Source organism: Peromyscus eremicus, chromosome 6, assembly GCF_949786415.1.
Source record: "Peromyscus eremicus chromosome 6, PerEre_H2_v1, whole genome shotgun sequence".
In the NCBI taxonomy this organism is placed as follows: Eukaryota; Metazoa; Chordata; class Mammalia; order Rodentia; family Cricetidae; genus Peromyscus; species Peromyscus eremicus.
This window is the reverse complement of record NC_081421.1, coordinates 80,991,727-81,016,584: the sequence shown is the minus strand read 5'-3', so window position 1 is coordinate 81,016,584 and position 24,858 is coordinate 80,991,727. Positions and strand designations below refer to the sequence as shown.

The 24,858-nt window shown below is 49.3% G+C and overlaps 2 protein-coding genes across 5 annotated transcripts; both read left to right on the top strand.

The window, feature by feature from the left end:
• The first annotated feature begins 4,446 nt into the window (after positions 1 to 4,446).
• Positions 4,447 to 9,552, top strand: LOC131913440 (glutathione S-transferase Mu 6). 2 transcript variants are annotated; one of them, XM_059266072.1, is made up of 8 exons: positions 4,447 to 4,606; positions 4,861 to 4,936; positions 5,370 to 5,434; positions 5,748 to 5,829; positions 5,928 to 6,028; positions 6,911 to 7,006; positions 7,091 to 7,201; positions 9,070 to 9,552. In XM_059266072.1, exons 1-8 carry the CDS (start codon positions 4,571 to 4,573, stop codon positions 9,157 to 9,159), a joined length of 657 nt encoding a protein of 218 aa, XP_059122055.1. In that variant the 5' UTR covers positions 4,447 to 4,570; the 3' UTR covers positions 9,160 to 9,552. The 2 variants fall into 2 exon arrangements, with proteins under 2 accessions (XP_059122055.1, XP_059122056.1); XM_059266073.1 differs by lacking the exons at positions 4,447 to 4,606; positions 4,861 to 4,936 and adding an exon at positions 4,953 to 5,116.
• Positions 9,553 to 16,383: 6,831 nt separating this feature from the next.
• On the top strand, positions 16,384 to 22,373 carry LOC131913442 (glutathione S-transferase Mu 7). 3 transcript variants are annotated; one of them, XR_009379895.1, is made up of 9 exons: positions 16,384 to 16,517; positions 16,775 to 16,850; positions 17,278 to 17,342; positions 17,601 to 17,682; positions 17,782 to 17,882; positions 18,981 to 19,076; positions 19,160 to 19,270; positions 21,304 to 21,657; positions 21,892 to 22,373. XR_009379895.1 is itself a non-coding variant. In XM_059266075.1 (8 exons), the coding sequence occupies exons 1-8, from the start codon at positions 16,482 to 16,484 to the stop codon at positions 21,391 to 21,393; spliced, it is 657 nt and encodes a 218-aa protein (XP_059122058.1). In that variant the 5' UTR covers positions 16,384 to 16,481; the 3' UTR covers positions 21,394 to 22,373. The 3 variants fall into 3 exon arrangements, 1 of the variants encoding a protein (XP_059122058.1); XR_009379894.1 differs by having other exon boundaries at positions 21,304 to 21,968; positions 22,008 to 22,373; XM_059266075.1 differs by having other exon boundaries at positions 21,304 to 22,373.
• The last annotated feature ends 2,485 nt before the right edge of the window (positions 22,374 to 24,858 follow it).

Below are 24,858 nucleotides of genomic sequence, written 5' to 3'. Positions count from 1 at the left end.
AGTAAATCTCTTAAATTAGAATCTTATGTAAATAACCCGGAGTGAGGGTAAGGAGTTGAGGATTTAATTGCTAATGGTTATTTTCTCTATCTGTGGGTGAGATGAGCTAATGTTTTTCTATCTGCATTTGTCCTAGGATAAAAAGATATCTTAACTAAAATACTTTTGTCGGGGAATGGCCCTGGCCAGATATATGTAAATGAATAAACACAGCTGGGGACAGTTATCCCATTACCCCAAATGTATAGGAGAAGTTGTGCCCATAAGGTTGATATGCAATCATGAGATTATATGTGCACATGACATGGAGATTCAGGGTAAATGGGGAGAATCATAGCCGTTATTGCACAAGAGGTTTACAACATGAGACAGCCAGTTCATTCAAAAGGCAGGAATTCCATAACTGAACAGAACCCTTAGTTCTGATGGGTTGACCTTCTGAACTCTAGTTGTCACCTGCTGTATACTCCCATGGTCTTTTGCTACCAAGGGCTCTCAGTATTACCACAGTAAATATGACAAATGCATGGGAAAGCAAACAAAGAATAAGTGGTCACACTGTCCCCACCCCCAAATTCAGATGTTCCCATTAAAAAGGCGAGCTGCTAGCAAGCCAAATTTTAAGTGTGGTAATTAAAGAAAGAGTCGAGAGTAAATTCATTCTCCTATCCTAAGTATACAATAAAGAAGTCCACTGTAAATGACAAGGTCTCTGCACATTGTGTTCACAGTTAGAAGGGATAAAAATACCCACTGGAGGGTCTCAGCTGGAAGGAGCACAGGACGAGTGCTGCAGACGTAGGCAACTAAACACGATTTGCTGTGGCTAGACTCCAGGGCGCCTCCGTCCATTCGGTGGGCCTCTTGCTCTCTAGAATGGGGGAGGGGGCAGGCGTTCTTCAAAAAACAAAGGAGAAAAGAAAAACCAACTGCACGGGAGTTGGCCGGGTCAGTCTGCCGTCACTGTTTGTTAGACTTCTTTGCCTGGTTTTCCCCGTTTCCATGGTGTCAGTGGACTAGGAGCCAGCTCAAAGAGGTAGCAGTCTAGAAAGCAGTTCATCTCCTGGGGAGAGTCCAGGAGATGGGACATCTCCACTCCGTGGACTCTTTCAGGGTCTCAGCCTCCTTCTTTAGGGTACTTTCTCCCTGTGAGGTTTTCAGGTTCAAGAGGAGAAGAGGGCACCAAGTCGAGCTGACAGTAGCTGACACTGTTAACCGCCGCCAGGCAGGCAGCACAACACAGTAAGGGTCTCAAGAGGGAAGTTCCAGGCCCCGCTAGTAGGGAGAGCAGAGCCTGGTCCTATAGATCCCTGGTGAGGGGAGGAAGGAGGAAGGGCTGTATCTCAGGGCACTGGGTCCAAGGTCCGCTGATAACACCTAACTAGACTAAGATACGGGATGTTTTCTTTATTTCTGGCATAAACAAGTGCTTGAAAGTCCCAAGGACATTTCTGAACAAGTGCTTCTCGAAGAACCAAGGGCCTAGTTAGTACATGACAGGACAGTGGTCCTGTCTTGCCTGCAGTCCCCCATGCAGGGCTCTGCTATCTGGAGGGGCTCTTTACCAGGGACGGGAAGACTAACTCCCTGCCTACATGCTCTCTCAATTGTGGGGAGAGAGAGATTGACAACAGGCCACGGGAGAAGTTCCCAACATGGACATGGGACAGAGGGGCAGCAGTCAAGACCAATCACATCTCATTGGTGAGGTGTAGCGTGCCATAATCAGGCACAGAATCACCCTAGAATGATGTCAGCCTGTGTGAGAGGAGCGAACTGCAAGTTGCGGGTGTGGGGGGAGAGGGTCAGAGGCCATCTCTTGAATTTACCAGAGGGGAAATACTGAGCGTCAGTCATTGTGTGGGCTACTTGTGGACATTTTTAAGATAGCCCAGGCTTTCCACGTCGTTTCATGCCCCCTGCTAGACAGGGCCAGGAAGGGTTTTGATCATCACACAGACCCTGTGTCTCCTCCGAACTTGTTGAAACTACTTACAATCCAGTTCATTCCACATGCTGCCCCCAGTATCGCTCATAACACCCTACTGCATTGAACGAACTCTATTATTATCAATGTCAGAACAGAGTGGATTCTCCCCAGAGTGGACCTTCAACTCCCAGAGAGTAGAGCCTGTGTCTAGAACTCTCTACTTCTGCCTATGGCCTGTGCCACAGCTTTGTTCCAGTTGGCTCAGATAATCTCTGTACCCCTGGAATTAACAGGCTCAATCATTGAGGAAAAGTGGTTCAGGATGGAGGCCGGACATGGAACCCTTGACTTTACCCATGCTCACCTGTTGCCTGTTCAGATCCATCACTGAGTTTTCTAATAGCCAGCCCATGGGCAGCCGAAGGACCTCTGCCTCTCTCTCTCCTCCCTCTCAGCCTCGGGTACTCCCCAACTTCATGGAAATGGCCAAGTATTTACTCGTTCCTCTGCCTCCCCACTGAGCTAAGTTTTGACTTCATGACCGACCCTGGGCCCCGAGTTGTATACATGTGCTCCTTGTATACACATGTGAACATGTGTATGTGGAGGTTAAAGGTTGACCTCTGGTGTCCCTTTGCGTGTAGTTTTTGAGACTGCTCTCTCACAGATCCTGGAGTCTGCTGAACCAGCTGGACTGGCAGCTGGAATCCTGCTTCAGCCTGTGTCTCCACCTCCCCAGCACTGGGTTTTCTAAGTGCCTGCCACCATGAAAACTTTCCCATGTGGGTTAGCACTGAGATCCTAAAGTTGGCCTGGAAAATACTTATCAAGTGAGCCATCCCTCCTGCTACCTGGAATCTGTTTTTAAAATTCGTTTGTTTATCACTGATGCTAAGAACCTGAAAAAGGGAGCCTTGGTTCTCAGGTGAATTGGTAGGATTTTGTCTTTGAGTTTAACCACACGTGCCACAATGACTAGAAAGACATTTGTGCCACCCTCTTGTACCCAAACACACATGATTCAGGAGCCTGGGCCAGGGCTGAAACCAATGAGCTGGACAGCTGAGAGTTTGACTCTTAGGTGCTTGGGTCCTCTGCAGAGTCCTTCAAGGTCCTCTCTGGACAGAATCCTGTTGTCCCTTAGGATCAGGAGAGGTATCTGGTCCCTCCTGGCCACTGTGCTGTTGAGTTCAGGATTCTGTCCATGGTGGTGGGAACCTTTCAATTTCACAAGCCCTCTGTATCTGATTCTTGGATCTAGCTCACAAATATGGCCAAAGTACTCATTAATTTATTAATTACTAGCTTGATGGCCAAAGGGCTGGGTCCTGGTGGTGATCTGAATGAGAATGTCCCCTATAGGCTCATACGTTTGAGTGCCGGGTCCCCACTTAGTGAAACTGTTTGGGAAGGATTAGGAGGTGTGGCCTTGCTGGAGGAGGTGTGTCACTGGGGGTCTGCTTTGAGATTTCAAAAGTTCATTCCCTTCCTAGTTAGTTCTCTCTCTCTCTTTCTGCCTCCTGCTTGTGAATCAGATGTAAGCTCTCAGCTACTGCTCCGGCACTGTGCCTGCCTGTCTGGTTATCTCTGCCAGGCTCCTCACCATGATGATCATGGACTCTCCCTCAAACTGTAAGCCCTCATTAAATGTCTCTTCTGTAAGTTGCTGTCTTCGTTGGGGTTTTCATTGCTGTGAACAGACACCATGCCCACAGCAACTCTTATAAAGGAAACATTTAGTTGTGGGGACGATTTGCTTACAACTTCAGAGGTTCAGTCCATGATCATCATGGCAGGGAGCATGATGGTGTGCAGGCAGACGTGATGCTGGCTGACAGGCCTTACATCTTGACTTGACTCGGAGGCAACAGGAAGTCGACTGAGTGAAGTTTGAGAAAAGAGACCTCAAAGCCTGCCCCCACAGCGACACACATCCTCTAAGAAGGCCACACCTCCTAATAGTGTCACTCCTTCTGGGGGCCAATTTCTTTCAAACCACAACAATTGCCTTGGTCATGGTGTCTGTCACAGCAATAGGAAGGCAGCCTTCAAATCCCCCGAAGAGACACAGAGACTGTTCGCTCTTCTGTTTGACCCTTTCCTGGCCAGTTTCCATTTCCCGGCTCCTGTACCTGCAGGTTGTGCACACAATAAAGCCTGCAGTTTGTTAGGTTGGCAGAGTCCTTTCTTCCAGTGACGGGTACAAGAATAGACTCTCAGGTTGAGAGAATGCCTTTTTATGCATACGTTGAGATCTGAGCCTCCCTGAATGACAGATTCCCACAGTCTAGGTGTGAAAACCCTAGAAAAGGAGAGGGGCAGAACGGGACTGTCTCCACGGATACCGCCAACTTCCTGAGGATCCAGCAGGTGGCAGATGGGAGCAGGCCTGCCTTTGGTATTTGAAAACTCAGCCCCGCCTCCGGATATTAGCCCCCCCCCCCCGGGTTTGGATTGGCTTTTACTCCCCTCAGTCACGGTGGCTTGGGCTTTAAGGCTCCGTGGTTGGCTCCTGCAGGGGCGGGGCAGAGCCGCTCTGGAACTGCTTTTTGATTCTTCGCACTGTGCGCTGCTATCAGAAAGTGGAGTCTTTTCTGACCGTGGCCTGACTGCGCGGTGTCCACGGCTGGAATAGAAATCATGCCCGTGACTCTGGGTTACTGGGATATCCGTGGAGTAAGTGAAAGGCTGGGCCGCTAGGTGGGAAGAGCCCAGGGTCAGAACACAAAGGAAGATTCCCATCAGCTTTTTCTTGAGCCCCTCTTTACCTGTCTTTGTCAGAACCACCCTGCCCAGGCCCTCCTCTCTCCTTGCCTCCCTCCCTCTCCTCCACCTCTCTTTTTAGTAAAAGGTGGGGAGGCTTTCCTAGAGGAGGTGAGGTCAATTTAGGATCTCACTAGCCGTGACTTGTTACCGGCCATCTCTCACAGCTGGGTCACGCCATCCGCCTGCTCCTGGAATACACAGAGACAGACTACCAAGAGAAGAGATACTCCATGGGGGATGGTAATGACATTCTTCTGGTCAGACTCTCTTCCCCAACTCTGCCCATCGGTGCCCAGTAGCTTCTGCCTGGTTCCCTGTTTGTCAGCTCCGTGGCTCTCCTCCAGATGAACCCAGAGCTTACCCCTTCCGGAAACCTCCTGCGGGTGCAGCTTTGTTTTTCAGTACAGAATCTTGCTGGTGGTATGCTGGCCCTTTTCCTGTAACTGGGGGAGGTTCTCCCAGTCCTGGCCTAGCGCTCTTGTAATCCTTAGTCATGCAAGGCCCACAGCCACTAAGGCACTATTCAAATACTCAGCTTTGGGGTGAAAGATTTACCGGGTCAAACTGCATATTCCCTGCACAAGGAGTCAGTCCTGCCCTCGACTCTTTGGGAGGATTCTGGGGAAGGAGGCTTAGACTCAGGTGATCTATTTTCACATTGTCTTGTCTACAGCTCCCGATTATGACCGAAGCCAGTGGCTGAGTGACAAATTCAAGCTGGGCCTGGACTTTCCCAATGTAGGTGCAGGGAAGGGGGTGGGGGTGGGGAAGGCATGGTGTCCTCGCCTCATCTCCTTGTCTGGCCGAGGGGGTTGGGATCAGTGCTTCTGCTCACCTGCTCCCATTCCTGGTGGCTGCACAGTGTTTCTGTGATGGGCTGTGTCTCAGCTATTCACGTCATCTGTCCCAGCTCTTCCATTCAGTGTTCACTGTGCTCATGGAGGGCTTCCCGTGCCAGGCACACTGAGTGCCAGGCCCCATGTCTGTCCTCACCAGAGAAGGGATGCAGGGACCCCATGTCCCATCTGACCATCCCTGCTTGTCCTTCCAGCTGCCCTACTTAATTGATGGGTCACACAAGATCACCCAGAGCAACGCCATCCTGCGCTACCTTGCCCGCAAGCACAACCTGTGTGAGTGGGGCCGGCTGCAGGGAGGGGCATGGTGGCCATCCCCCTGGGCTTGGCTGGGGTGGGATGCTGAGAGTGAGTCTATGCTGTGTGTGCTGCAGGTGGGGAGACGGAAGAGGAGAGGGTTCGTATGGACATTTTGGAGAACCAGGCCATGGACAGCCGCATCCAGATGGGCATGCTCTGCTACAGTCCTGACTTTGTGAGTCCCCCACTGCATGGCATAGACTGGGTTTGCAGGAGTTAAGGGCTTGTGTTCATACCCACACTTGTCCTCTTTGGAGTTTGGACCCACCCATTCTGAACTGCCAAGCTTTCCTATCCTACCAACAGGTTGAGCTCCCAACCCAGCCTCATTTTGTCAATAAACACCATGTATCAGTTCCAAGAAGCTTTGAGGTGTTGTGACACCAATGGTTGACAATTCATTTCCTATATAGTAAATTCGTATGTTCGGTTCTCTTCGACTTTGGCCTTGACCACTGCCATGTACCACCTTGTCTAGTTCACACACCAACTACCACTCCTGGAGATCACAGATGAAACCCAGATGGAAAGAAGTCATGGGTGTTCAGAAATGTACCCAACAGTTTTCCCAGAGCTGAGTCCTCAGTAGCAGCAAAAAGCAGGGCCTCTTGCTAAAAGGCAGCTTACGATCAGCTGGAGGACCACTGTCCTTTCAACATCCAACACTGTTCAACTGTATTCGCCCTACTCAGACACTGTTTGAGTATTTGTCCTTGTACCATCTCTTAGAACTCTCCTCTTCTCTTGAAATTGTTAAATACGTTGCTTTTCTGCTTCTACTGGACCTCTGGGTCAAGAAGCTACCAGCTACCCAGGAAGTCCTAGATTAGATGTTAGTCAGAACAGATGGGACAGTGTGGCATTCCCTTATAACTTCCAATCACCCCTGAGAGATGAAGCCTGCTAGCAGATAGGAATCTAACCATTAAAACAGTGAGGCATTAAATGGTATAGGTCCAGGATTAGGAAAGTGCCTACTCCTTTGCCCAGCCCCGAGAGGCCATACTTTCTCCCTTGGGGACTGTATGAAGGTTGTGACAGCTGTTTTCTACCTCAGGAGAAACAGAAGCCAGAGTTCCTGAAGGGCCTCCCAGATCACCTGAAGCTCTACTCTGAGTTCCTGGGGAAGCAGCCATGGTTTGCAGGGGACAAGGTAAAGAGGGTAACTGGTGAGGAGGGGGAGTTGGCATTCTTCCCAGATTACCAGATCCCATCTCACTGACCCTGCTTCCTGCAGATCACCTATGTGGACTTCCTTGTCTATGATGTCCTTGACCAGCACTGTTTATTTGAGCCCAAGTGCCTGGATGCCTTCCCAAACCTGAAGGACTTCTTGGCCCGCTTTGAGGTGATACCCTGGTCCTCCTTCCTTTTGGCTGTCCTTCCCTGCCCCCTTTCCAGGATGCTTCCCTATTCTGAGGGTTAAAAGAAGAATAACAAGGATCTATTGAGCACTGGCTTTCTGCCAGGACCTGTGATCAGCCGCTTAGATCTGTGGAGTCCATTTATCATTGCAACAGCTGGCCACCTGGATAGAATTAGATGTCCCACTGGACTGATAAGGAATCTGAGACTGTGGAGGGCAAGCTGCTTGCTCAAGGTCCTAGTGCCAGCAGAGACTGTTCTGGGCTCCTGACTGCCTTTGGCTTCTAAAGGCAGCATTCAGTGTCTGTCTCTGATTTGTGTAAAAAGGAAAGTCAGGCCTTTGTACATCCTGGGTTTCCTGCCCAGGACCTGTGGTATGCAGAACATGTGAAGAATGTGTTTGTTCCTGCAGCCATTAGGCTGAGACCAAGGCCGACTGATGTGCAGCACCAAGACATCCTCAATGGTCCTGCCTGATCTGCAGAATGATGTAGTCAGTTCATGTTCCTGACTTGACTAGGGAAGCATTGTGATCCTGGCTGTTTCCATGGAAGATTTTATCTTGAGTTCTGTTGGCTGGTGTGTGGGTGTGCTTTATTTTTTTTCTTTTTTTTAAGATTCATTTATTATGCACACAGTACTCTCCCTGCATGTATGCCTTCAGGCCAGAAGAGGGAACCAGATCTCATTACAGATGGTTGAGAGCCACCATGTAGTTGGCTAGGAATTGAACTCGTGTCCTCTGGAAGACCAGCCAGTGCTCTTAACCCCTGAGCCATCTCTCCAGCCCAATGGGTGTGCTCTTGCCTCCTCTCTTCTTTCATATCTCATGTTCCTCTATGAGATGAGATCATACTTTTGTTTTTATTCAGATTCTTTGGAATTTTCCCCTGTGTGTGGCACAGGGTCAGGCCCAGCAGGACACGCGATAATGTCCCTTCATCCTGGGGCTGAGTGCAGCTGGAAGCAGTAGGCAGGGCAGAGATGCATGTGGTATTAGTGGTGGCCCTCATCTTACAGTTGCTCATAGCCATGCTGAACTCTCTGGTTGGACACGAACAAGACCTACTTTTTTCAGATTTGTGTATTGGAGCCGTTAGTACAGCAACAGATCTCAGCCTGGGAGCGTTTTTCCTTCTCCTCCACTCTCCATGAAGGGATGCATTTATTTTTTCAGTTAGTTCTCACCAGCTCTGGTTCTGGGCCACATGGAGTGGCCTTGGGAGTGTGCAAGAGGTGGCCTGGCTGAGGAATGGGGTGTTTGTGGGGTGCAGAAACCCTTGTTCTGAGCACAGATGGGTGTGGCTTGTTGGGGTAGCTCTGGCTCTCTGTTGGTCTTTAGAAATGATCTGTGCACTTTTGCTGAGGTGTCCTGGAACACACTCCACTGCCTCAGAGCTAGAGATGAGGTTGGTTGGGGCTCAGGGAGAGTGCTCAGGGATCACACTGGAGCTGGCCTCTCCCTGCTCTGCATCCCCCTCGCCCTCTCCATTCACACTCAGGGTTTGCTGAATCACTGGGCAGGACCTGGGCTCCCTTCTGAGCCACATGCAAGTTCTCAGCCCTGTTGGTTTTCTGGCTCCTTGCTTCTTTTCATCATAGAGCAGCCAGGAGTGACAGTGCCCCCTATGGGAGGTAGGAGGGAAGTGCACAGAGAGCAGAGTGGCAGCCACAGCTGGGCTGAGTCTTTTAGCCATGGGAGAATGAGAAAGTTTCTTAACCTCTGGGTACCTCAGCATCCCTGCTGAATGGTGGTTGGGTGGATTTTCTAGATCTGGCTTTTAAAGTCTCTTGGATGTTCCTAGAGTGAGTTTGCCCACCTGATGTCCTTCTTTCTCCTTCCTGCTACAGGGCCTGAAGAAGATCTCTGCCTATATGAAGAGCAGCCGCTTCCTCCCAAAGCCTCTGTACTTAAAACTGGCCACATGGGGTAACAAGTAGGAGCCCGCACTGCTGGTACTGTTAGGGAGACCTGTCATGCACCCGGCGCCCTGGACACTGACTGGGCTGCAGCTAGCTCCAGTAACTTCTCTGCATCAGTCCTTCCGTTTCTTTCTCTGTGTTTTCATTACCTTCCCCTCTACAAGAATGCTTGTCTCCCGTTTCACACAGCCTCTTCTCACTCAAGCCTCTAAATTTCAAACCCCCATCCTTGGCAAACATCTTACTGTCATGTTTCTTATCAGACGACCTTCACTGTACTCTGAGCAGTTCCGATGATGGCTTTACTCCCCACGGTTGCCCAAAGATCCATACTACCTGGTATGCAGGTTCGGTCTCCAGACTGGAATGGCCCAACCTTGTCTGATCTCTAGTAAAGTATGAGGCATACTTGCTTTGTGTCCTGTCTTATTTCCTAGAATTCACAGGAGTGACTGCATTGATGTGCAGTCTTTGTTCTGTTATTCATAAGGACAGTTAGGTGATGAGAACATGGCGGATGGTGGGCTCTCAGTCAGGCAGGATGTAAGATCATGCACAGGGGTGGGAAATAAGGCTAATCTGTTAAGAGTGCTTCCTGTTCTTGCATAGGACCTAGATTGGGTTCCCACCACCCACACAGTGGCTCACAATGACCTGTAACCCTAGCTCCAGGGAATCTGATGCTGTCTGCTACCTGCCTTGCATACACTTGGTTCACATGAACTTAGGCAAGCAGACACACATACATACATAAATAAATCTTTTTAAAAAGAGAGAGATGTTCACCTGTGTAGCAGGAATCTTAAAGAGTCTTTTATTATTAATAAAACAAACCCAGAGCCAAGTATTGGGGTGAACCCTGGAAGATCAGAGAGACAGAACAAGCCACAGCTAACCTCACCTGGCCAACTTCTCAGCTGTTCTTGTTTCCTCAGACTGGAAGCCTCTGTGTCCTCATATCCCAATGGCTCTCAGCTGAACTGTGCTGCTCAAAAGCCTGAATGCTTAACCAGCCAAATGCTTAACCAGCCAAATACTTCTAGTTTCTGGTCCTCACGCCTTATATACCTTTCTGCTATTTGCCATCACTCCCTGGGATTAAAGGCTCACTTTCTGGGATTAAAGGCGTGAGTCACCATGCTTGGCTGTATCCTTGAACAGATGGATTTCTGCCTCTGGAATGCTAGGATTAAAGGCGTGTGCTACCACTGCCTATCCTAAGTATCTAGTGGCTTTTCTGTTCTCTGACCCCAGATAAGTTTATTAGGGTACACAATATTTTGGGGAACACAATACCACCACACACCTGGGATTCTTATAGGGGTCCCTCATTCATCATCCTGCAATATGCAGTACCTTCATTGGCCATGTGCACCCGTGAGTCTTGCATCAGTGAGGTGCCGGGTGGGTTGATGGGCAGAGGGTGAGCAAGCTCCAGGTTCAATGTCTGGCCTCACCTGGAAGTCATCTCTCTCTCCAAGATGTTTTGCTATAAATAGCCCCTACTGTTGGTGATTGTGTTGTGGGATCTTGAACAAATTCAATCATCAGCTCATTGAGGGAGGAGCCTGGCCCTGTTGATATGTCGGACAGTGTCTGGCACATTGTTGAAGTTCAGGAAATTGTGAAGATTTGCTTTCAGAGATTCTTGTACCAGTGTCTGGAGGAAGAGCTCTAGAAATAACCATGAGAAATAACCTGAGAAGGCATAGAATGAGGTACAGAAGATTTTTCCATGCGGAGGTGTTGTAGTCTGACCCAGAGGCCCTCTCACACCTAAGCCCTTAAGGGACTGCAATTGGCCTTGAGCAGCTGAGGTGGGTGGGTCTACTTTCCTAGGCCCTAGAGCAGCAGTGTGTGACCAGAGGTGCTGTCGGGTCGCCCACAAAGGAGCTGGACTCACGGAAGAAGCACCCAATGAGCAGGATCCTCAGTGGTAGCCAGTTCCTGGATTCTGGTCTTTGTCAAGCACTTCCTTTGACCTACCTGTAACTAGGAACAGGTTGGAGGCAGCCCTGCAGGGCATTGTCCTTATGCCAAGTTCCAGCTGCTGCTACTACAGCAGTTAAGAAATGAGCACTCACAGGCAGAATGTGAGGTCACTGTAAAATAAGTGATTAATTAAAAGGTAAAGCTTGTAAGGTAAGAGATTATTTCCTTTATTCATTGAAGAGAAGTATTGATTAATCTGGTAACATCAAAAACCTTTAAGAAGCCAGCCTTTATTAAACACTAACTTAAACACAGATACAACAACATCAGAAAAAAGATAAGTTAATGGAAGTATATAAAAGTTAGGAAGACAGAAGTTAGAGAATACTTTCCATGATGGTCAATAGTTCCTGGCCGTGTGTGTGTGTGTGTGTGTGTGTGTGTGTGTGTGTGTGTGTGTGCGCGCGTGCGCGCGCGCGCGCGCGCACGAGCACCTGTATGTGGAGGTCAGAGGTTGATATCAGGTATCTCCCTCATGCTCCCTCTCTTCCTTACCTGTTGGGACATGATCTCTCACGGAACCTGGCACTCACTGGTTTGGGTAAGCTGTCTACAGAGTAAGTCCAGAGAGTCTCCATCTCTCCAGCATGAGGATTATAAGTTCATCACAGCAGCACTTGGCTTGACCTGTGCAAAGGACTGAAGTCATGCCCTTGTACTTGCATGACATACAGGTACTTTGTAGACTGAGACATCTCCTCATCCTTCCCTGGTTCGTTTTTAATACCTCTGCTGGATGTCAAACCACATAACGAATCGATCTGGCTGTGTTCTATTGAATATACCTGTACGTGCAAGTTACTGCAACAAAGACCAAATACCTCAAACCTGGGTACAAGATTTGAATAGACATTTTTCTAGAGGAGATGTACAATTGCCAATAAGCACATGAAAGTTGCTCAAAATTGCTAATCACTGGAGAAACATAAAATGAAACTACATTGAAGATATGCCTCCCACACATCGAATGAGCCACGGTCAAGATGGTAGACTTGGTGATTATGTGGAGTGATTGGAAGGCTTTTGCTTTGTCCCTAGGAATATAAAATGCTACAGCTACTGTGGAAATTAGACTGTTAGTAATTAGTTCCTAAAAAAAAAAGTACTCTATGACATACTACTTCCTTTTCTGAATACATACTCAAAGTAACTTGAAGTTCATGAGTATACACACATATACATATATGTTATACATGTGTGTATATATGTGTGTGTTGCCCCGTATGCTTAGGCAGAATATTATGACTGTCAGAACATATGGCAGGACTGGTTTCATTTCTGGGTAGATGAGAGTCAGAGTGTGATGTAAGGAGCTGGAGACTACATCTGCAAGGACCTGTTCCCAGTTCATCTTCTCTTATTCGGAGAGTCTCTGGGACTGGGCAGTTCTGCTCCATGGAGTCTTTTTGGGTCTCAGTCTCCTTTTATCTCTGGTCCCTCCATTCCTTAGGGCGCTTCCTCTTTGTTGAGTTTTGGGGTTTGAGAAGAGAAAGGGGTTTAAGAGACAAGTGTTGAGTCAAATTGCCCTCAGGCTAGACCTTATCAACACCCCAAGGAAGGAAGCACAGCTTGGTGGGGTTGAAGTATGGAGTTCTGGGCTTGTTCTTTGAAGATGAGGACAACTGGGATGGGAGAGTGGTGTTACTTGGGTTCAAGGTCAGCTGATACCACCTAACTAAACTAAGAGAGATTGCGTGTTTTTGTATTTCTTGTTGAAAAGTCCCAAGGACATCTCTGGATAAGGGCTTCTGGAAGAACAAAGGGCCTAGTTATTTTGTGATAAGACAGTGGTCACTTAGTCCTTCTCTGTTCAGGGCTATGCTATCTGGAAGGGCCCTCGGGGGAGCGAGAGACAAGCTCCCTGCCTGTGCGCTCTGTCTGACACTTCTGTCCTTAGATGAAGTTATTATATCTCAAGTATGGGAAAAAGAGAAAACAAGTCCAAACCAAGGCAGGAATTTCCCCCTATGCAGATGAGGCAGAGGCCAGACACATCCCATGGTAGAGGCACCGTTTGCTATGGCCAGTCACAGGATCAGCTAAAATGGCGCCATCTTCTGCTACATTGTACCAAGCTCAGCATGTGTGCATGGGGCTGGCTGCAGATTGTGGGGGACAAGCTAGGCACAGGTCCACAAGACAGCTCGTATTTATACTCCCTCTACAGAATACCTTACTGATTCCCAACTGAGAAGCACTCAGACCCAAGGGATATAGTTGGTGCTAGCATTGAGTAGACATGTAGGAGCCCAGTTTCCTTTACTCTCCAGCCTGTCTTCCTTCCTTCTCTGGGTGTCTTGTTTTATATCTGAGAGATAGGGTTATGTACCTATTCTTTTTTTGTTTTTTTGTTTTTTTGTTTTTTTGTTTTTTTGTTTTTTTGAGACAGGGTTTCTCTGTGTAGCTTTGCACCTTTCCTGGAACTCACTTGGTAGCCCAGGCTGGCCTCGAACTCACAGAGATCCGCCTGGCTCTGCCTCCCGAGTGCTGGGATTAAAGGCGTGTGCCACCACTGCCCGGCCATATGTACCTATTCTTATTGATACTTGGTGATCTTTGTATGAAGCCCAGTGAGCCATGCAAAGATGAGCCTCCATCCAGCGACTAAGTATGGCCGAGAGCAAGAGGCAGACAAATCATGGCATCACTTGGCTACTGGGAGTCACAGTAGCCTTCACGTCACAGCCAATCATGGGTCCTCCAGAGTCTGCTTGATATGTACAGAGATTTGGGTACTGGAGACATCGTCAGCACGACAGGTTTGTGGTCTGGAGTCTTCTCACCATCAAATGTTCTCCTTGCTCAGATTCTCATTGGTTTGGGTTCTGATACAGGAATACCCTGGTGATTGTGCAAATATTGGCTGTGGGAAGGATGGACTGGAGAGCTGAGGGCTGCAGCCCACGGCCTGCTCCACCTACCTCCTTGGTAACAGTCAGCTCTAGGTCTCTGAACACTGTAGGAAGTATCCGAGCAGGCTCTCCTGGCAGGATGGAACAAAACACACCCAGCGTCTCTTTGCACGGTCCTCTGTAGCGGGGCTGGATATGAGGCAGCTTGGGGCACAGTGAGATGGGCTTGAGGTTGCACGTAGAACAGGTTGGACCGCTGCTTTCAGGAGTGATTAGAGCTCCTCAGCACTCCAAGCTGCCCCTCCCCCTTGTGCATTTCATGCAGGGTTTGCCAGGGAGGTCACTGGCTGGGGGCTGGGCTCTCTGTTCTGCTGCACTGGCCTGTTCTGGATCTCCTCATCCTGTTACAGGTAGTTTCTATGTAAACCAGCCAGGAGGATGTTCCCCGTGAAGAAGGAGCGTGTGTGTGAAGACTGGGGGTGACAGGGTCTCCTGCAGGAGGACAGGAGGGGACTGGACTGGGCAGAGAGGGCACAGAATGGGAGCCCTAGAGGCAGCCGACTCAGGTCCTGTCCCATGGACTAGCTGTGTGAGCAGGAGGAAGCCACTTCACCCCTCTGGACCCCAGCTTTTGCTGATAGCTAGTCATGGTGGGATAGATCCTGCAGGATTATTAAGTGAGTTTTTTTAATCTCTAGGGTATAATCCCACCACATCCTCCACAGTCTCCCTTTCTTTACAGGAAATTGAAGAATTTGCTTTCCAGAGAGCCTGCATTAGAGTCCACAGGGAATGGCTGTTCCTAGAGTGGAGCTATGAGGCCCCTTGGGGACACAGCCTTCTGCTCCTGCTGTCTCCTCACCCACAGAGCCTGGAGCAGATCGCTGCCTGCACGGAAGACCAGTTGCTTCTCCCAGACCTGTGCTCACAAAGATGGCCACTAAATATGGTCCTCAACAGGACACGAGGTGGGGGTGAGAAGCTCATTTCCCTTGTGATGCTGGAGGTCCTCGGTAGCAGCCACTCCCCTGCCGCCCTGGCTCCACCTTCTCTTCCTTTCTTTCCTTTCTCTAACTGACCCCAAGGTCTCACCTGCCCCTTTCTTGTCCCCTGATCCCTGTCCCATTCTTGCCTTGTAAAGCCGCAGCTCCTTTTTTTCCTTCGACAGAGTGGCCTCCTGAAGTGACTGTCCCTGGGGCTGGCCTGTGACTGTCCTGTCCAGCAGTGGCTGTGCTGTGTTGAGGGGCCTGGTGGACCTACCCCCATTATCTGCCGTGTTCCCCAATGAGGTCCCTGCAGGGCCCTGCGTGGTCCCCATAAAGCTGGAGTCACACTTGTTTTGGCTGTCAGGTCTACCAGCTCACCATTGCCTCTCAGGACTGCCTGGTGACCCGGATAGTGCCTGGTTCACAGGAATTCTAGAGGACTAAGAAGGGTACCCCCAGAGCAGGCGGCCTCCGCAGGGTCTCTAGAACACGAAGGGCATGTCCTGTGGCTGGAGAGTTGATGGTACATTCTAAGAGAGACAGGCATAGTGCTGCATACCCTTAATCTCGGCACTTGGGAGCTGAGGCAGGAGAACTGAGGCTAATTCATGGCCAGCCTGGGTTACCCAGAGTTCAAAGCCCAGACTCTGAAACCATCAAAAAAAAAAAAAAAAAAAAAAAGACAAAGAACAGTTGTTTCTCAGGAATTTGGGGCAAGGTTTTCAAGTGTTGTAAAGATAAATGTGTTCCGTCAATTGTCATAAATTACAGGTCCACATGAACGGCCTGGCTGGGAGTCGGCACAACAGAAGTGATTATAAATCACAGCTCCTCAGTGTCTTACTCACCCCCAGGATGATGTTGGAGAGAAAGAAAATGAGATTCTTGGGCTAGGAAGGACCGAGGTTGGGGGAGGGACCTGAACAAGGGAGCAGCTAGGGTGCATAGGAGATACGTGTACTTTTTCTGTTATGAATTTTCTCAAAATAAAAAATCGGGAAAAATAGATACATTTACCACATGATCCAGGACACAAACATGCACACACCTAGTTGTGTAAGTTCCATTAGAAAGACTTATCTTGCATGCATGAATATATTTACGTTATCATGTTTTCCAGTTCTTCATTTTTCATGTATTCACAATACAAGAGATAACTTTGCCCTCTGGACACATTTGTGAGGGTTCAAGGCCTTCTGAATTGTCATCTCTAGGTAGCCCCACGACAAAAAGAGCGTGGAGCCACTAACCAGGAGCAGGCAAGTCCAGTCCTGCTTTTTGCTTTAGGCGTCCAGCCAGCCACTGCTCAGTATCTGATCTCAGGCTGCATTGGCTCTCAGCCGTCCCTGGGAGGTTGGCCCGGCCCTCCCCCTGGACTCCGGTATTGGTCGAAACTAGGGGTGGGGAAGGGCGGTCTGAAGACCTGACAAAGCCAAGTCCTGCTCCCTGGCCACTCTCAGAAAGTCGAGGCTAATCTGACACTGAGCCTATTCTTTCAGACCACAGCACCATGCCCATGACCCTGGGTTACTGGGACATCCGCGGGGTGAGTGAGGGGTCCGAATGCAGAGTAGGACTTGGAGGGGGGTAAGGACGCACACAGTAGATGGGTTTGCTGAGGAGGATTGTCTGCCAGAAGACAATCTGTGGAGGCATGCTTTTGCAGGTGTGTGTGTGTGTGTGTGTGTGCGCGCGCGCATGTGCGTGTGTGTCCATGCATGGAGATGGCAAAATTAGGACAGGGAGGTGGGGACTCATCTGGAGGGAGTAAAGAATCTCACCCTCTCTGATGGTTTCTCACAGCTGGCCCATGCCATCCGCATGCTCCTGGAGTACACAGACTCAAGCTATGAGGAGAAGAGATACACCATGGGCGACGGTGACTGCACCTTCCTAGCCAGATTCCTGCCCAACTCCTGCCCATTGGTGCCCAGCAGCCCACGACTAGGCCCCTTGTTGCTCAGCTCGTCCTCTTCTTGTTGGATCTAGACTATGTCCCTTCCAGAACCCTTAATTGTGTGGTTGGCTCTACCAATGGAAGATGCCGAGGAAAGATTAGTGGGTCCTCTGTATATATAACTGGGCTCCATTTCCTTAGCACTTGGCTAAATCTTTTGTAAGCTTTAGTGATGATGAAGGAGCCTACAGCCCTTACAAACATCTTCATCCTTGCAGTGTGAGACTGCGGGAGTCAGCTTGCAGGTCTACCGCCTCAGAGAGCCTTGTCTCTGACTCCTTGGGAGGGTCTTGGGAAAGGGGATTGAACACATGGGTCCTTTGATTTCATATTATCTTGTCCACCACAGCTCCTGACTATGACCAAAGCCAGTGGCTGAACGAGAAATTCAAGCTGGGCCTGGACTTCCCCAATGTAGGTGCTGGGAAGGGGAGGTTTGGAGAAGGTGATGGTGTCCTTATTTTGCACAGATCTGCTCTCATCTGCCCACCCCTGCCCACATCATCTTTCTGGGATGGGCTGTATCCCAGCTCTTTCACTCAGTGTGCATTGTGTTCATGGAAAGTTTTCCATGTGAGGCACATTGAGTACCAGGCCCCGTTTCTGTCCTCACCCAAGGGAGGGAGGCAGGGACTTCATATCCCATCTGACCATCCTTGCTTGTCTATCCAGCTGCCATATTTAATTGATGGATCACACATGATCACCCAGAGCAACGCCATCCTGCGCTATCTTGCCCGCAAGCACAACCTGTGTGAGTGGGGCCGGCTGCAGAGTGGGGGATGGTGATCACCCTCCTGGGCTTTGTCTGGTGGGATGCTGAGAGTGAGCCTGTGTGCTGTGTGTGCTGCAGGTGGGGAGACAGAAGAGGAGAGAATTCGTGTAGATATTTTGGAGAATCAACTTATGGACAACCGCATGGTGCTAGCCAGGCTTTGCTATAACCCTGACTTTGTGAGTCCTACTTTGGGCTGGGTGAGGTGGGGGGACAGAACTTTGTACTCTTGCCTTCTCATCTGCTCTGTGTGTTTAACATCTAAACTTCTTAGTGCTGCTCACCTATAAATGGTGTTCTGGACTGCAGTGGAGTCACATGGTACAGCCTGGGGGATGAGACGGGACTGTTTAAGGCCTTCTTGGTTACACAGCAAGATGTCTCAAAATCAAAAATACCAAAACAAAACCAACCCCTCCGTGTGTGTGTGTGTGTGTGTGTGTGTGTGTGTGCACGCGCGAGCGCGCGCGTGCGCGCGCCTGCTCACAGAGTAATCCTCAAATCTCAGAGTCTTGTCAAATGAAACTCCCACTCCACCTCACTGCCTCTAGCAAACAGAGCAAACCTCCACAGTGAGCATGAGTACCTGGGTAGTAAAGACTGTGTTTAGAATCCCTCAGCCCTCTCCACCCATTCCTGCCCTGGGTTATGTCTTCTACTTGGCTTAAATCATCACTGCTTTGTACACACTCAAACAAGCAGAAAAAGTGGTGCAACCCGGACACAGAAGAGCGTCAGCACCTGGGGACTGTTCCCAAGCAGATTCCCAGAGCCAGGTCCAGGATGCCCATGGGGACAGGCAGATGTTCCCAGTAGGCAATTCACAGCCCACCAAACCTCCCTTGTTTCCTTTCACCCTCTCAAATTCACTTCGCCTTTTTTGAAACTGCACTCAAGTCCCGCCCTTCTCCTGTCACTTTACTATGGAGAACATGCGACTTCTTTTCCAGAACGCTTTAGTTGCTCTCTGCCTAACATCTGAGTCCCCAGCCTGCCCACACAGTCCTGAGTGTGACCCACAAGAGTGGTTCTGAGCATCGGTGGTGAGTCGCAGGGACAGTGTGCACCTGTGTGCCTTCTCAGCACCTCTGACACCAGATCTGGTGCCTGTAGGATCTAATCAGTGGTGACATAATAAATGAAAGCCTGAATTGACCCAGGCCCAGCCTCGGGAAGGTGGTTGCACCTCTGCCCAGATGAGGCCTTCACAACCCTATGGGCCCAGGCTGTGCCCACAGTCTTGTGACTGAGGGTGGTCACAGTGTTTTCTGTTGTAGGAAAAGCTGAAGCCAGGGTACCTGGAGCAACTCCCAGAAATGATGAGGCTTTACTCTGAGTTCCTGGGCAAGCGGCCATGGTTTGCAGGGGACAAGGTAAAGAGAGGGGGTAGGGAGAAGGAGTTGCCGTTCTTCCCAGGTTACCAGATTCCAGCGCACTCACTGTCGGCTTCCTGCAGATCACCTTTGTGGATTTCATTGCTTATGATGTTCTTGAGAGGAACCAAGTATTCGAACCCAAGTGTTTGGAAGCATTCCCAAACCTGAAGGACTTCATATTTCGCTTTGAGGTGATGCTCCTAATCTTCTTTCTTCTTCGATGTCCTTCCTTTCCCTGATAGGTCCTGAGTCCTGGAACTATATTGAAAACAGCAGCTGGGTGGCAGTGGCACATGCCTTTAATCCCAGTTCTCAGGAGGCAGAGCCAGGTAGATCTCTGTGAGTTCGAGGCCAGCCTGGTCTACAGAGTGAGATCCAGGACAGGCATCAAAACTATACAGAGAAACCCTGTCTCGAAAAGCCAAACTAAACCAAACCAAACAAACAAAAAACAAACAAACAAAAAAACAAAAACCACCAGCAAAAACAGTAGCATTTATTGAGTGCTTGCTTTCTGGCAGGACCTGTGCTTAGCATCTTTTATCTACCGGGTGAAATTGATCATTATGATCAGATTGAATTGTGAGTCCTGTTGGATAGATATGGAAACAGACTATAGAGGGTAAGTCCCTCACTAGCAGAGGTTGCACCCGACTCCCTTTTGTGTCTGGCCTCAGAGGTCAGCAGGCAGTAGCTGTGTTCCTATTTTGTGTCAAAAGGAAGAGCCTTGGGCCCTTGTGTTCTCTGAGCTTCTTAGCCCAGGATGCTGCTGTGGAGAAGGAAGAACGTGGCAGGAGTGTGTAAGCCACATGCATTCAGAGAGGGAGGCATGGTAGGATTTGTGTGAAATAGCCTGTGTAGACAATACTTACACCTGATCCTCAGAATGCTTCACCCCATCTGAGTCCATGCCAAACCCCAGGGCTGTTTTTTGGTGCTGGATTTGAGAGTGTATGTGGGCCCTTTTCAGGGTTTTCTTCTGAAGTGTTGCATGGTGTGGGGCTTTCCTTCCCTCTCTTCTTCCCTGTGTCTCCATGAAGCCATTTTGTATTCATCTACTTATTTCCATTCCTATTCACTGGCCTCCTCTATATGAGGCTCAGTGTCAGACCCAATGAGACATGGAAAGAATTCCGTTCAGAGACTGAGTAGCAGAGAGCTATGGACATAACAGACATGGTACGAACTGGGTGCTGGGATGGAAGCTTGGCCCCCACTGCGCAGTCAGTCATGGGTCCCCCAGAGTCTTCTCAGCACCCACAGAATCTGTTCTTTTAGAGACTTGACTACTGCAGGCAGCGGAACAGCAGGTTTGTAGTCTGGAATCTGTTCCTTATGTCAAGCGATACATCTCAGCTAGTTCTCACCAGCTCTGGCTCTGGTCCCCCACAGCGGCCTTGAAGTGTATCAGAACAGTGTGCTCATGGTAGGGAAGGATAAAAGAGCTGAGGGCTGCAGCCCACGGCCTGCTCCACCTGCCTCCTTGGTAACAGTCAGCTCTAGGTCTCTGAACACTGTAGGAAGTATCCGAGCAGGCTCTCCTGGCAGGATGGAACAAAACACACCCAGCGTCTCTTTGCACGGTCCTCTGTAGAGGGGCTGGATATGAGGCAGCTTGGGGCACAGTGAGATGGGTCAGAGCTCCTCAGCACTCCAAGCTGCCTCTCCTCCCTTGTGCATTTCATGCAGGGGTTGCCAGGGAGGTCACTGGCTGGGCTCTCTGTTCTGCTGCACTGGCCTGTTCTGGACCTCCTCGTCCTGTTACAGGCAGTTTCTGTGTAAACCAGCCAGGAGGATGTTCCCTGTGAAGAAGGAGCGTGTGTGTGAAGACTGGGGGTGACAGGGTCTCCTGCAGGAGGACAGGAGGGGACTGGACTGGGCAGAGAGGGCACAGAATGGGAGCCCTAGAGGCAGCTGACTCAGGCCCTGTCCCATGGACTAGCTGTGTGAGCAGGAGGAAGCCACCTCACCCCTCTGGAACTCAGCTTTTGCTGATATGTAGACACAGTGAGACTGATCTTAAAGGATCAAGTGGGTTTTCTGAGCATGAGCATAATCTATATGGGTCCAAACCCTGTCGTTGCACAGAGTCTTTACAGGAAACTGAAGAGTTAGTTCCCTATACGGAACTCTAATACTAGCGCCTACGGGGAAAGCTGCTCCTGGCGTGGGGCTGCTATCCCAGGAGCCACTGACCTGAGCTCTTGCTCCTTCTCACTCACAGGGCCTGAAGAAGATCTCAGACTACATGAAGAGCAGTCGCTTCCTCCCAAGACCCGTGTTCTTAAAGATAGCCATCTGGGGCAACAAGTAGGGCCTTGGCAGGGTGGGATTTAGGATTAAGATGCCAGATGTCCTTGGTTTGCAGGGAGCCCTGGGGAGCAGCCAGGACCTCTGTAGCCCCAGAGCCACCGTTTCCTTCTCCCTTCTCTTCCATCCCGTCCAGACCCCAAGTCCTAACCAGCTCTCTTTTTTGCTCATTCAGTGCCTGCCCAACATAGGTGCTTTAAAGCCCCAGCAACTCCTTTCCATGATCCAGGTACTCTTCTGCACTGCAGTGCCCCTCACAGGCCCCAAGGTACCCTTCTGCACTGCAGTGCCCCTCACAGGCCCCAAGGTACCCTTCTGCACTGCAGTGCCCCTCACAGGCCCCAAGGTACCCTTCTGCACTGCAGTGCCCCTCACAGGCCCCAAGGTACCCTTCTGCACTGCAGTGCCCCTCACAGGCCCCAAGGTACCCTTCTGCACTGCAGTGCCCCTCACAGGCCCCAAGGTACCCTTCTGCAGTGCAGTGCCCCTCACAGGCCCCAAGGTACCCTTCTGCACTGCAGTGCCCCTATAGGCTCCAAGGTACCCTTCTACACTGCAGTGCCCCTCACAGGCTCCAAGGTACCCTTTTATACTGCAGTGCCCCTCACAGGCTCCAAGGTACCCTTTTATACTGCAGTGCCCCTACAGGCTCCAAGGTACCCTTCTGCACTGCAGTGCCCCTCACAGGCTCATGTCTGTGGATACTTGGTTCCCCACTGATGGCCACTTTGGGCAATTGTGGGTTCTCTGGCAGGTGGGGGGTCTATCTGGAGAGAGTAGGTTGCTAGGAGCATAGCCTTTGACCTTTGTGGCTAAGTCCTCTTCTGCTTGCTCTCTGTGTCCCGCTGAACGAGACACGAGCAAGTTGCGCTGTGACAGAAGCATGTGTCACTACACCTGTGACTCAGGCCTGCTGCTCGCCTTCCCTGCCACTTTGAACTGTATCTCCTGAACCATGAACCAGAATAAATCGTTCTCCCCCTAGGTCATGTTTGGTACTTTGTCACAACAACAAATAACCAACAAGAAGCCTGATTCTAATGGAATCAGAACCTCTTCAGATGCTCTTCAACACTGAAGGCCATCTCCTTGGTCCTTCTGAGGTCTCTAAGTCAAAAGCCACACTTCATGGGGCCATGTGACTCTTCACGTTCTTTTCTACACACTGTTAGCATAGGAGTTGGTCGACTCAGATTCTTCCCTCACCAGTTCTTCGTTTGCGTCACGTAACTCCCAAAGCGATTTCAAACCACACCAAAGAGTGAGCCCCCGGGAGATTCATTCAGGATCTCAGTGATTCCCATCCATGGTACCAGAATGAGCTGCTTTACAGGTAGGCATTCGGGCCAGGCTTGGTTGGGAGAATACGGCTACTCCACAAAGATTTCTTATCCAGAAACAATATATCCAGAAAGATAACTTGTGAAACAGATCAAGGCTTGAACAAGCATTTCCTAAAAGTGAATATCCAAGTAGCCTACTAGTCCGTAAAGTCACAACAAACACCAGTCATGGTAAACACTGTAATATCCTAGTGTAGACCCACTAGAATGGCCAAGATCCAACAGGCTGGCAACAGCTGGTAATTTATGAAGTAATGGAACTTGTGTATTGCTGGGAGTATAACCACTTTGGAACATTGACAATGTCAACTGGTGTTGAGCAAGTAGACCTTTCACCCAGGACTGTCTCCCTATGCTGTTGTCTTCCAAAAGCTGTGAAAGACTTATGCAAGGATGTGGGAAGCAGCTTAGTTTTCAATTTCATCATCAGGAAATTAATAAGTCAAGTGTAGTTTACTAATATAAAGCCATTATCATGTAATGAAATAGTATATCATAAGACAAACGGGGCAATGCTCTACACCACAGCATGGATGGATCTCGGTGACATAATGTTGACCGATGTTGATAATGACATAATGTTGATTCACACACATAGAAAGTACATCCTTTATCATTCCATTTAGATGGGAAGTGTGATTGGGTCAAACGCATGTTGATTTTGGCAGGGTTGTTTATTGACAGGAACTTGTGGAGTGCTAGAAACATTCATTACCTAGATCTGGATGGCAATTACATGAAGAATGCAGAGAGCAAATTCATATAGGTATACACTGAAGAGCTGTACATTTATTGCATGTGAGTTACACATTGGGGGAAAGTCTGCATATTGCATAACTTACTATTCACATTTATTGTGTGCCCATGGATGATAATGGCAAAATTGCATGTATTTTGGTTTCTTCTTGTTCATTAGTATTCTAGTGTTCAGGGCCTAGAAAATGCCCAGATCATAGTAGAGACTTGACGAATGTCTATTTAACCACATCACTTCAGATTCTCTTGATTTTTAATAATGCCTACTTTAATCGTGTGCACGTATGTTCTTACCAGGATCAGTGTGGCTTGAGTCCCAGAACCTTGACTGGGGCAGCGAGGGAATGGAGAAAGGACAGACACACATACAGGGAAGCTGGGATCCGGTAGGGTTCTGCCACCTCTACAACCTGGATCCTCAGCTTGTTTTTTAGGTAGAGCGCAGGGGTGGGGTGAGCTAATCTAGATTGGAGGTCACTGTAATCAGACAGTCTTAGGCTGTGAACATCCCGGAGGAGGAAGCTACAGTTGCTAGTCTTTGCACACGCTGATCAATTGTTCATAAAGACTTTGACCCCAAGAAAAGCTTTGATGTTCCTCTTGAATCTGAGCCATAATGGTTCTGCCAATAGTCTCATGGGTCTAAGGTCTTGTAGTTCTCAATGTAGCTGTGCCCGTATCAAAATAATGTTCGCTGGGCAGTGGTGGTGCACGTCTTTAATCCCAGCACTTGGGAGGCAGAGGCAGGCAGATCTCTGTGAATTTGAGGCCAGTCTGGTCTACAAGGCAAGTTCCAGGAAAGGAGCAAAACTATACAGAGAAACCCTGTCTCGAAAAACAAAACAAAAACAAAAACAAACAAACAAACAAACAAAACCAACAAAACAAAACAAAACAAAAAATCAAAATAACGTTCACTCAGGACCTCGCTCACTTAGGGCTTCCTCTGTTCCCTACAGGTTCTGCTCATCCTGGCTTTAATCTTCTATTTAAAACATTTTGGGGCTGGCTGTGTGGCTCATTGGTAGAGAGTATTTGCCTAGCACCCACAGAGCCCTGGCTGGGACCCCCTTGCCTGCCCAAGAAAGAAAAGAAAGGAAAAGAAAGACCGTAATCTGTTCTCTCTTTCTCTGTCTCTCTCTGTTTGTCTCCCTCTCCCCTCCCCCCTTCTCTGTGTGATATATATGTATAGTGTGTGTGTGTGTGTGTGTGTGTGTGTGTGTGTGCATGCATGTGTGTATTAGTTGCAAGTGTCTGTGTGTGAACATGTGGAGACCAGAGGTCAACAATGGGTGCCTTTCTCTATTGCTCTCTACCTTAAGTTTTAGGACAGGTCGTTGACTGAATCTGAACCTCTAGTTGGCTAGAAC

Bases quoted from the DNA above. Each gene is read 5' to 3' on its own strand.
- LOC131913440 (XM_059266072.1), top strand. From the start codon at position 4,571: ATGCCCGTGACTCTGGGTTACTGGGATATCCGTGGA. The intron at 7,007-7,090 runs GTAAAGAGGGTA...TGCTTCCTGCAG, and splicing joins CATGGTTTGCAGGGGACAAG to ATCACCTATGTGGACTTCCT. The intron at 7,202-9,069 runs GTGATACCCTGG...TTCCTGCTACAG, and splicing joins ACTTCTTGGCCCGCTTTGAG to GGCCTGAAGAAGATCTCTGC.
- LOC131913442 (XM_059266075.1), top strand. From the start codon at position 16,482: ATGCCCATGACCCTGGGTTACTGGGACATCCGCGGG. The intron at 17,343-17,600 runs GTAGGTGCTGGG...TTGTCTATCCAG, and splicing joins TGGGCCTGGACTTCCCCAAT to CTGCCATATTTAATTGATGG. The intron at 17,683-17,781 runs GTGAGTGGGGCC...TGTGTGCTGCAG, and splicing joins TGCCCGCAAGCACAACCTGT to GTGGGGAGACAGAAGAGGAG.